At 40.7% G+C, this 12,625-nt stretch overlaps 1 protein-coding gene across 2 annotated transcripts in view; it reads left to right on the top strand.

Annotated features, from left to right (window-relative positions):
* Positions 1 to 12,625, top strand: part of LOC118391447 (NAD(P) transhydrogenase, mitochondrial-like) — a 71,166-nt gene that overhangs the window by 26,253 nt on the left and 32,288 nt on the right. For both annotated transcript variants that reach the window (XM_035782856.2, XM_035782857.2), the window contains exons 10-11: positions 81 to 242; positions 10,280 to 10,390. In XM_035782856.2, coding sequence (XP_035638749.1) covers positions 81 to 242; positions 10,280 to 10,390 — 273 coding nt within the window. The remainder of the gene's footprint in view (positions 1 to 80; positions 243 to 10,279; positions 10,391 to 12,625) is intronic.

Genomic DNA, 12,625 nt, shown 5'->3' with positions numbered 1-12,625 from the left:
CTTATCTATATTACATATGGACATTAGATATGTAGCATGGGTTAGTGTAAAGTTATTTATTAACCCTTTGCCCCTCTCAGGTCTTGGCACCATGTTAGGCCTGGGCCTAGCTGCGCCCAATGCAGCCTTCACTCAGATGGTGACCATCTTTGGCCTGGCTACCATTGTGGGCTACCACACGGTGTGGGGGGTGAGCCCAGCCCTTCACTCCCCACTCATGTCCGTCACCAACGCCATCTCTGGTGAGTGTTTATGAAGACTTCTATTAATGAAATGGACACAGTGCAAAGAAGATTACATTTTACATTTCGATTTTAGTAATTTAGCCAGAGCGACTTAGTTAGGGCATTCATCTTAAGATGGCTCGGTGGGACAACAACACATCTGTCATAGAACACATTTTTCCTCCAAGTAGCTATCAGCAAAGTCAGTGCTAGTAGAAAAGAAGTATAAATAAATATGCAAGTTGGGTGTGAGTGTTAGTTCACCAATGGCAAGACTAAACATAGGCAAGTCATTATTTTAGTATATTTAGTGATGTATTTATAGATATGAAGGGAGGTAAACCAACTGATAAAAATGCATATATGCCTATATTACGTCACTTGGGATTTGGCTTCAAATGAGAATAAATCCAGTTTTTAAACTCAGATGTTTTTAATTTGATTTACGTCCATAAAAAGCATGCTGTCCAGAGGAGATTCCCTTACAGACGTGGAGATTAAAATCTCCTTCTACCTCCACACCTGCAGGTCCTCTCTTCTCGGTGATGAGTAAGACCTGGAGGGAACAGGAAATGATTTAAAATGCTTCTACTCCAGAGTTGAGATCCGCTTCAAGCAACTAAAAGCATAGGTCTCAGGTTCCACTCTGAAATATAGGCTAATAGATTATAGTAGATTAATCTGTAATTGAATATTTCTTTGTCTGTGAATAAAATAGAAACAGATTATTAGGCTGATAAAATGGTAACTCAATGCTTTGATAATGCTGACAAGACATTTGATCATTACTCTGTTCTAGATGAAGAAGACATTAATTTGCGCACTGATGTCTGTGGCGTTATTCAGGGATGCATACTAGTCACCTTTCGGCGATATTCGCCGTTTTGAATCCAAAATGTGTGACCTACGTGATTCGTGTAGATCGGATGAGAAATTTTTTTGTGAGCAAATGAGTGATGTGCGTTTGGCGCAATACTAGCTGCTGTATCCAAGGCTCAGCCAATTGTTTACATAACAGAATGCAGCGCAGCACACGATTGAAGAAGAGACAACCAACTTACTAGTTACAGCATCAGCGAACACTCTGGAAAGGCAGCTTGCCAGTTAACGAAGAGGTAGCGTTAGGTGAGAAGCCTGACCATGGAGACAGGGGTGAGAAGGTGATGAAGAATACTTCATGAGCTGTAACGGAAAAACTACTGGCATTTGTAAAGTTTGAGGTGACGGAGAAAGTGTGGTGGAACAAATATTAGCATTGTTAAACTTCTTATGGATAGGCCCCTTTTTATTTTTATTTTATTTTTAAATTTCGCCGAAATGACATTCCCAAAATCTAACTACCTGTAGCTCAGGCTCTGAAGCATGGATATGCATATTCTTGGTACCATTTGAAAGGAAACACTGAGGTTTGTGGACATGTGAATTGAATGTAGGAGAATATAACAATAGATTTGATAGAAGAAAATACCAACCTGTCTTTTTCTACCACCATCTTTGAAATGCAAGAGAAAGGTCCCAGTTCTAGCCATCACTATGGATGTAATTATGATAGTGTCCACAGGATGGCAGGAGTGTATGTGCAAAGTTTCAGATGGATAACTTGAAAAATTAGTGAACAAGACTTTTAGTATGAAGTCCCCAGGTACATTTGTGCAAATCGTGAAGGAGACATCCATATTCCGTTTTTCTGCAAGAATATTGTCAAATCTGTATACTTGGACTTTGATTTAGCTTTCAACCAGTCTTCATAACTCTGAATATCCTTATTATTTACAAAATGAAAAGGCATGCTGTTGTACAAGGTTAGTAGCTACATTTGACTACTCCCGTAAAGCCCAGCTCATCTAGCTAGCGTTGTTTGACCCCGATTTGGTGCTTATTTGACAAAGATTCCGTCATTTGAGTGATGACCGCCCGCGTCATCGGCGTGCCATGGAGGCGTAGCTCTCTGACCAAATAAGTCTTGTTACCTTCTAGGTTCTCTGAGGAATAGATATGAACATGATTTGACTCGTTGAAACAAAGTTTTGGGTGAGATTTTCAGATTCCTTTCTTTGTAAATTGAATGAGTACAAAATCGGTCGTGCATGCTCTCTGGATCTTTTTAGGACATGAAAAAAGGATTTTATCTAAAAAAAACATGTATCTAACACTTCATGTTATCTCTGGACCCCTTTGGATGATAAATCAGAGCAAAATTTCAGAATGTAAGTACACATTTGACCTTCAGAGGTGGATTTATCAAACCTATCACGAAGAAAGTGTTTTGTTGTTAGGCGCTTTCAAACAATAGCATGGCATTTTTTCGCAGTAATAGCTAGCCAGAGAAATGTTGTGCAACATTAGCCAAATCTGATCAAATATTTGAGTTATTGATGTGAAAATTAGTCAGACAGCTAATGTTAGCTAGCTAATGTTAGCTAGCTAATGTTAGACAGCTAATGTTACAACATCAGATGAGCTAACATTAGTAACCTAACCACAACAAAAACAACATCTTTGGGCTACACTGCACATTATTACATTGTACACTTTCTGCCTGTGAACATCCGGTTCTACAATGTGCCAGCAAAAGTGAGAAAGAGGGAAGTGTGTTGTGTTCCTTACACCTCTATAGTGGCATCCAGTTCAGCCAGGCCCAGCTCCAGCCACACTTGATCCCTGAATCCACTTTTTTAACAAGCAACGCCTCATTTTCACCTAATTCATTCTGTAACTGAACCACATACGGTAGAGGAAAAACATTAGTTCGTAAGCTAGTTAACATTTCACACACATTGCCAGGGTCCAGTAAGAAACTAACGCGTTATAACTTGAGGAACGGTAAGGAGTCATATACCAGTTAATACTATAGCAAATTGTTGAACTTGACAGCAACACATGTTTTTTTACTCAGTGAAAGTTATTTTTGTGCACTTGTTCGATGTCTGTAGTGGCCACTATATAATAGTGCAAAAATAGAATGCCTGTTTGTTTCATTCTATTTCTACTTTAAGATGTTTTCCCCCCAAGTGCAATATTTATGTGTGTGGTCACAAGCTTTCTATTATGAAGGCTATCATGGCTAACTGCAATATTAGTGTATTGTTTTTCCTCAAGACTTGAGTGTCATTTTGCAGTAAATTCTAGGCTACAAATAACATTGGATTGCTTTCTTTATATGTTTTAGCTGTGAGTTAGGTTCACATGAAGCACTTATTTTACACAGAGACTGATCATGTAGATCCTATTCTTTGTTTAATTAGTTAACCTGCATTTCCCCCTAGCAGGAATTTCAGTGCAAGCCAAAAAATAAGTGTCACCTTTTTGGGCCTTCCCCAGTTTGCATCCCTGGTTATGAGTTGCCCCTTAACCTCTTTCTCACCCTCCACAACTACTTCATTAACATGTGTCCGTTCGCAGCATGTTGATTATTCTTGACAAGGGTTGAAATGACAAGCTGGCTGTGGTATCTGGTACTCCGTTAAGCATTTCCTCGTTCTTCCCTTCGGCGGTAGGACAGTCGGTCACGACCAGGGTCTGGGTCCAGGAACCAGGAAAGACTTGGTTGTTAATGAGCCCATGGTGGCCCGACATTAAAGCCCCCTTCATGTCGCCACAGATGCCAACTTCAGAGAAGGCGTGATGGCGGCATCCAATGTAGCAATTATCTCCCTGGACCTACTGCACAGTTCCTGTCGACTGCTTTATTATGCCACACTCTGCATGTTATTGCTGGGAATTACCAGGGATCTCACGATAAGATAGTATTTTAACATTTTTATTTCACCTTTTATTTAACCAGGTAGTCCAGTTGAACAAGTTCTCATTTACAACTGCGACCTGGCCAAGATAATGCAAAGCAGTGCGACCAAAAACAAAAACAGAATTACACATAAACAAACGTACAGTCAATAACACAATAGAAAAATCTATGTACAGTGTGTGCAAATGTAGGGAGGTAGGCAATAAATAGTCTATAGAGGCAAAATAATGACAATTTTGCATTAACACTGGAGTGATGTGTAGATGATGTGCAAGTAGAGATACTGAGGTGCAAAAGAGCAAGAGGTTAAGTAACAATATGGGGGTGAGGTAGTTGGATGTGCTATTTACAGATTGGCTGTGTACAGGTACAGTGATCGGAAGCTGCTCTGACAGCTGATGCTTAAAGTTAGAGTTAGATAAGGCTTCAGTGATTTGTGCAATCAATTCGTTCCAGTCATTGGCAGTAGAGAACTGGAAGGACATGCGGCCAAAGGAAGTTTTGGCTTTGGGGATGACCAGTGAAATATACCTGCTGGAGCGCGTGCTATGGGAGGGTGTTGCTATGGTCACTAGTGAGCTGAGATAAGGCGTGGCTTTACCTAGCAAAGACTTATAGATGAGCTGGAGCCAATGGGCTTGGTGATGAATATGAAGCGAGGGCCAGCCAACGAGAGCCTACAGGTCGCAGTGGTGGGTAGTATATGGGGCTTTGGTGACAAAATGGATGGCACTGTGATAGACTACTTCCAGTTTGCCGAGTAGAGTGTTGGAGGCTATTTTGTAAATGACATTGTCGAAGTCAAGGATCGGTAGGATAGTCAGTTTTACGAGGGTATGTTTGGCATGAGTGAATGAGGCTTTTTTGCGAAATAGGAAGCTGATTCTAGATTTAATTTTGGATTGGAGATGCTTAATGTGAGTCTGGAAGGGGAGATTACAGTCTAACCAGACACCGAGGTATTTGTAGTTGTTCACATATTCTAAGACAGAACCATCCAGAGTAGTGATGCTGGTCGGGCGGGAGGGTGCGGGCAGCAATCGGTTGAAGAGCATGCACTTAGTTTTACAAGCATTTAAAAGCAGTTGGAGGCCACAGAAGAAGTGTTGTATGGCATTGATTCTCACAATACTATATGTATTACTGCAATTGTATTGCGATTTGATGTTCCAAAGATATTGCTCACGGTGTCTGCCAGTGTTGTATTGCTCTAAACTGGTCAGTGAGAACTGGTAATTTCTTCCCGATACCAGCGGAGTAAAAAAATCATACAGTAATTATCAGCTTCCATTCAGTCAGTGCATAAAACCGCTGCGCCAGGCCAAATATATACACTCCTTTCATGAAACATCTTATCGCCTATTGAATCTTGGGCCTCCTACTTTACTCGTAACATTACTATAGCATTTCCTTGATTCCCTGGTAGGGAAGAGTGGGGGGGAATTGTTTGAAAGTTGCATGCTCACTATTAGTAAGGGGAGACCGGGAGGAATTGTAACTGTATTTATATTTATTATAGACTTGTTTTGTGCAGTGGTGAACTGTGGCTATTGGACCTAGGCCTTCAGTGGGGAAAACAATTTGTCCAACACATTGTAGCAAACAGAAACATAGCATCACTTAATGCCCCCTACTGAATCAAACAGCCCTGAGGCTGATTCGAGCTTCAGGCTGCCACTAACACAGAGAAAACACCCACACCGATAATGCTGCCAACAACTTCAATTGTACCGCTTACGCAACTTATAACGAACGCCCTCACTATCACCAACAGTGACACGTCAGAGGATGCTGAAAGGACAGTGACCTTAATACCAGCGCGCTCAATGTAGGAGAGTGCACTTTTAGTGAGACACATAGGGCTGCTAGAAAGACATCAGTCACACACAGCATGAGGTTTAAGGATAAGCAGTCATTCACTCACATAAAAGGCCAGTAGGTCCCAATCATAAGAATACAAAAATACAACCATTAGGCTAAGCATTTCCCAATCAAAATGGACAACTATTACTTCCCCTTGCAAAAAACATATTAATGTTCAGCACGCAAAGTAACCGGTGATCTAAAGTTTAATTTAAATGCAACAATGTTTCACACACAAGTTATTTTCAAAGAGATGGCAAACAACAGCAACCAAGCTGCAATAAATACAGTTTTCCTCATCAGACGATGATCATTTGAAACTGCAAACTAAGCTAAAACAAAAGCTAGCTAGACCGTGAGAACTACAGCTCACTATTGTGCAGTGACCTGTTGGCCTTGGAGAAGGCAGGAGGTTTTTGTAAAAACGGTGCCACCCATTACAAGTCAAAATGGGATTGGTTGATTCTGCTGTCACTCTAAAATTTGGCCCAAATACAGTTCAATGGCAGATGGCCTAGTCAATGGCTGATTTAGCTAGCTTGATTTATCTCCCCAGAGACCACCAAAACAAATCCTGATTTGGATATTTTTTTCTCCAGTGTTAGTTATCCCTTTCCAACAAAAACTGAAGGGATTAAAGCAGAACATCATTGAAATTATTATTATTATTATTGTATTATTTTATAAATCCTTAGGTCTTCCCTGATGGGCTAGAAGGCCCTTGTTGTTCCCCACTGTGTTTGGGTTAGTAACAACTTGTAAAGTGGCTCTATTTGCCCTCAGCATGCATTTTTTTCACCATTCTGAATGTCTAAAGAATCTATATGTTCTCCTGAAATATGAACACAGAAATACTGGACATTTTGAACTCTTATGGTGGTGACTTGACAATTACAATCATGGTCTTGAATTGGACTCGCAATTTTCTGGTCTTGACTCTGTCTCAGACTCCTCGTCCCCCTCTCAGTCTTGACTCTGACTCGATTCGGTCTTGGTCTTGAATCGGTTTAGGTGGTCTCAAACACAACACTGATGTCTGCTGCAGAGAGACGAGAGAGCATGAGAACTAGTTTTGATAAGTCGGGGAAATAAAAGTGCTGAAAACATGTTGGCTAACTATTTTAAAAAGGAGAACAAGCTATACGATGAAAAATATCAGAATTTTGGCACAGCCGACTACCGCTAGGTAAGCTACCTACATTAGGGATGACTAAAAGGAGTCAAATACGCTATATTGTCGAAAAAGAATATTGAAATATGTAGCTATGATTTTTTTCTTCCTCCCTTCACTACTACACACACACCATCCCCACCCTAGTCAGTCTCTATCCTAACACACTCTTGGGTGTGTTCCCCGCATATTTGGCATTACCTAAACAATGCCTTTTATTTTGGTCATGCAAAGAAGTGGAAACTTTGAAGCCATTGGAATTATTATTGTTGTGCCAAATTTAAAAAACTTAAAAGAGCCCGAGACGTTAGTGAAGCATAATGGAATTTGGAATTTCGTATTCTCATGAGGGAAAGAGAAGTGGGTGTCACTCCGTGTAGAGCATTGGGTTACTTTTGATAGGGAACCTTTGGTTTTGCCCAATGGCAGTTATGGCGCCATCCTCCAGTCTCTTGACAGTCTCTTTAATCTACCTGAAACTATTGACTCACAATTGGAAAAAATCTGTCCTTTCTGAAGTCTGCTCTAGGTGAGATGTTATGCACCTCCCATGGGACCTCATCTCTATTGTGTGTGGGTTTATGTGATCAACATAAATATCACTGGCTGACTATCTAAGAGCTGTCTTGATAAGTCAGCAGGAGGTAGGTGGTATTGGTGTCTATTTGGTCAGGTAGCCTATGTCTGTGATCTCAATGGCCTGATTATGACACCCCTTCCAAATGTAACCTCACATTGAGGGTGGAGTAAATCACCCTCTTTTTCGAGGGGGGGGGGACTTTAGGTGGGTATCTGATGGCATAAAGGTTTCAAAGTTCACCTTGTAGGCGACGTGTCTAGGATAGTGTGAGTGAACAGCATGTCTCGCTTTTTGAGTGTGTAAATAGGTTAGAAAATTCTAATTGCCTGCTGTATGCATTTCCTGTGACACTGAGGTAGTGTGCAATGCACCTTTTAATTCAATCCCTGGTCTGTCTGTCTGTGACTAATTGTTACTGTGTAGTTCCAGAAAGGGACAGTCAGGAAAATCTCACCCAGTCATACAGAAACACAAAACGCATGACTGTGAACCTGTTGCTCGGTCTGACGAACCTGTTGCTCGGTCTCTGACGAACCTGCTGGCTCGGTCTCTGACGAACTTGCTGGCTCGGTCTCTGACGAACCTGCTGGCTCGGTCTCTGACAAACCTGCTGGCTCGGTCTCTGACACAAAATTTCAGTTAATCGTTCAGCACTATCAGAGAGACAGACCCCAGAGCGCCTCCACCTCCTTGACAAATTAAAACAAAACAAACATGGACAACACATAATCATCTCTTCACTACAGTATAGCAGGCAGCATTTGTAAGTCAATATAGGGCTGATAGTGATCAGGATTCTCTCCGTGCTCTGACAATTTCCACATTAAGCTGTACAGCTGTGCTCTAATGTGTAAAACATACCTCTCTTCACAGCACTTCAAATGTTATTAAGCTGTTTTTGTCTGACAAGGCAATTGGGTACATACAGTTGAAGTCGGAATACACTTAGGTTGGAGTCATGAACTCGTTTTTCAACCATGCCACAAATTGCTTGTTAAACAACCTATAGTTTTGGCAAGTCAGTTAGGACATCTACTTTGTGCATGACACAAGTAATTATTCCAACAATTGTTTACAGACAGTGAATTATAATGTTTGTTAGATTATAAATAATCTATCACAATTCCAGTGGGTCAGAAGTTTACATAAACTAAGTTGACTGTGCCTTTAAACAGCTTTGAAAATTCCAGCAAATAATGTCATGGCTTTAGAAGCTTCTGATAGGCTAATTGACATAATTTGAGTCAATTGGAGGTGTACCTGTGGATGTATTTCAAGGCCTACCTTCAATCTCAGTGCCTCTTTGCTTGACATCATGGGAAAATAAAACATTTCAGCCAAGACCCCAGACATTTTTTTGTAGACGTCCACAAGTCTGGTTCATCCTTGGGAGCCATTTCCAAACGCCTGAAGGTATCACGTTCATCTGTACAAATAATAGTATGCAAGTATAAACACCATGGGACCACGCAGCCATCATACTGCTCAGGAAGGAGACGCTTTCTGTCTCTTAGAGATGAGCATACTTTGGTACGAAAAGTGCAAATCAGTCCCAGAACAACGAAGGACCTTGTGAAGATGCTAGAGGAAATGGGTACAAAAGTATCTATATCCACAGTAAAACAAGTCCTATATCGACATAACCTGAGGCCGATCAGCAAGGAAGAAGTCACTGCTCCAAAACCGCCATAAAAAAGCCAGACTACAATTTGCAACTGCACATGGGGACAAAGATTGTACTTTTTGGAGAAATGTCCTCTCGTCTGATGAAACAAAAATAGAATTGTTTGGTCATAATGACCATCGTTATATTTGGAGGAAAAGGGGGAGGCTTGCAAGCCAAAGAACACCATCCCAACCGTGAAGCACGGGGGTGGAAGCATGATGTTGTGGGGGTGCTTTGCTGCAGTAGGGAATGGTGCACTTCACAAAATAAATGGCATCATGAGGAGGAAAATGATGTGGATATATTGAAGCAACATCTCAAGACATCAGTCAGGAAGTTAAAGCTTGGTCGTAAATGGGTCTTCCAAATGGACAATGTCTCCAAGCATACTTCCAAAGTTGTGGCAAAATGGCTTAAGGACAACAAAGTCAAGGTATTAGAGTAGCCATCACAAAGCTCTGACCTCAATCCTATAGACAATTTGTGGGTATAACTGAAAAAGCGTGTGCGAGCAAGGAGGCCTACAAACCTGACTCAGTTACACCAGCTCTGTCAGGAGGAATGGGCCAAAATTCATCCAAAATTCATGGAAGGCTACCAGGAAAGTTTGACCCAAGTTAAACAATTTAAAGGCAATACACTCAATTAGTATTTGGTAGCATGTCTGACCCACTGGGAATGTGATGAAATATATAAAAGCTTAAATGAATCATTTACTATTATTCTGACATTTTCACATTCTTAAAATAAAGTGGTGATCCTAACTGGCCTAAGACAGGGAATTTTTACTTGAATTAAATGTCAGGCATTGTGAAACTCAAATTGTTTAAATGTATTTGTCTATGTAAACTGTAATCAATAATTGTTTGTTTTGTACTGTTATTTTGTCATCAGTTCAACACATGTGGGTCTAAGGCTGTTTACACAGAGCCTAATTCTGATCCTCCATTTGTTTTGTCAATTGTGCAAAAGATCAGAATGGAAAGGGTTGCCATGTGATCTAAGATTTTTTTCTTCTTTTTTTCCCCAGGTCTGACAGCTGTGGGCGGTCTGTCTCTCATGGGGGGAGGCTACGCCCCCTCCTCCTCTGCCGAGACCCTGGCTGTCGCGGCTGCCTTCATCTCCTCAGTCAACATCGCTGGTGAGTGACTCTTTGGACTAAACCAGACAGTAACTGTGAAAAAAGACAGTGAATGGAGCACACAAACTGAGCTTCAATTACCTCAACATTGTATCCCCTTCGTCCCCATATATAAGATCTTCGAATACGTTAGAGACAAGGATATCAGACCCTTTAGGGACATTTTATTTCATTTGACTATCTATTAAAAAAACTGGTAGAGCATCGTGGCAGGTGAAGTAAGGCTATTGCTCCACTGTGCCCTCTTCCTAACTTGTGACCGTTAACCTCTCTGGGATCGTTCGGGATGCTAGCGTCCCACCTCGCCAACAGCCAGTGAAATTGCAGGATGCCAAATTCTAATTTTTTACACCATTTTAAAGATACACTTCTCGTTAATCCAACCACAGTGTCCGATTTCAAAAAGGCTTTTTGGCAAAAGCAGAATATATCAATCATTATGTTAGGTCAGCAACTATTCACAGAAAGCATTCAGCCATTTTCCAACCAAAGAGAGGTCACAAAAAGCAGAAATATAGATAAAATGAATCACTAACCTTTGACGATCTTCATCAGATGACACTCCCAGGACTCAATGTTACACAATACATGTATGTTTTGTTCGATCAAGTTCATATTTATATCCAAAAACCGCTGTTCAGAAAAGCCTACAAAACATCCAGAGAAATTGCAGAGTGCCACATCAAATAACAGAAATAATCATCATAAACTTTGATGAAAGATACATGTTTTAACGTAGAATTAAAGATAAACTTGTTCTTAATGCAACTGCTGTGTCAGATTTCAAAAAAGCTTTATGGCAAAAGCACAATATTCAATAATCTGAGAACCGGTTCCGCCACAAAAGCAAGCCATACAGTTACCCGCCAAATGTGGAGTCAACAAAAGTCATAAATAGCATTATAAATCTTCACTTACCTTTGCTGATCTTCGTCGGAATGCACTCCCAGGACTCCCACAAGAAATGTTTTTGTTTGATTATGTCCAAATACCTCTGTTTTGTTTGTGCTTTTAGTTTACTTTTCCAAAGACACAATGCGCGAGCGCAAAATCCAGACGAAAATTCAAGAGTTCCATTACAGTGTGTAGAAACATGTCAAACGATGTTAACAATCAATCCTTAGGGCATTTTTGTAGTATATCTTCAATAAGCGTATTCATTACAGAGGAAAAAGAAGGAACGGCACGTCCGCTCTTATTCGACAACCTTCCACAATGGAAGCCACAAACAACTTTCTAAAGACTGTTGACATCTGCTGGAAGCCTTGGGAAGTGCAATCTGGCCCCATAGACACAGCATATTGGATAGGCAATCACTTAAATGAAAGTACAAACCGCAGATTTCCAACTTCCTGGTTGGATTTGTCTCAGGTTTTCACCTGCCATATGAGTTCTGTTATACTCACAGACATCATTCAAACTGTTTTTAGAAACTTCAGAGTGTTTTCTATCCAATACTACTAATAACATGCATAAATTAGCATCTGGGATAGGGTAGCAGGTAGTTTACTCTGGGCACCTTATTCATCCAAGCTGCTCAATACTGCCCCCCTGTCACCAAGAAGTTAATTAGTCCATGGTTCAGGTGAGAGCACACGTTCCCTGACTCACTTCTGGTGGGAAATAAGGAATTCCACACCTGAACTGGAAATTACGGAGTTATCTTCAAAAGAGCACCGGACATGCTATAAACCAGGCTTAGTCTGGCTCTGTTGAGAAGAAATTAGGGGATGTCACTTAACGGTAGTTTCAGAAAAGTTGCATGATTCTAGACAGCCACTAAGGCAAAAGCTGCAGAGGTCCAAAGGTCTCAGTGTGTGCGAGGGCCCTCTGATAGGTCAGATTACTTAGCAGGGTCAAAGATCATGGCAGGGATTTAAAGCCCTGTTACTGGGGCATTATGGCAGATTTTTGCCATTTGCTGTAATAACCAGTTAATAATTCTCAGATCTCTTTTGTGCATGTGTTCCAGCGTGCTTGAAGTCCACCTCTTTGTATGTATGGTATGTATGTATGTATGGTATGTATGTATGTATGTATGTATGTATGTATGTATGTATGTATGTATGTATGTATGTATGTATGTATGTATGTATGTATGTATGTATGTATTTTATTTAAAGAGCAGATGTTTAATTTCAGTTTAATGGTCCAGTTGGTTTCCATTCCACACGCAACATTTCTTAGTGGTCTACCGCGCCACCCATAAACCCTAACTAACATCAAAACTGACAT

Source organism: Oncorhynchus keta, chromosome 12, assembly GCF_023373465.1.
Source record: "Oncorhynchus keta strain PuntledgeMale-10-30-2019 chromosome 12, Oket_V2, whole genome shotgun sequence".
NCBI lineage: Eukaryota > Metazoa > Chordata > Actinopteri > Salmoniformes > Salmonidae > Oncorhynchus > Oncorhynchus keta.
Note: the sequence above shows the minus strand (reverse complement) of the source record. Positions and strands in the feature narration are given on the sequence as shown.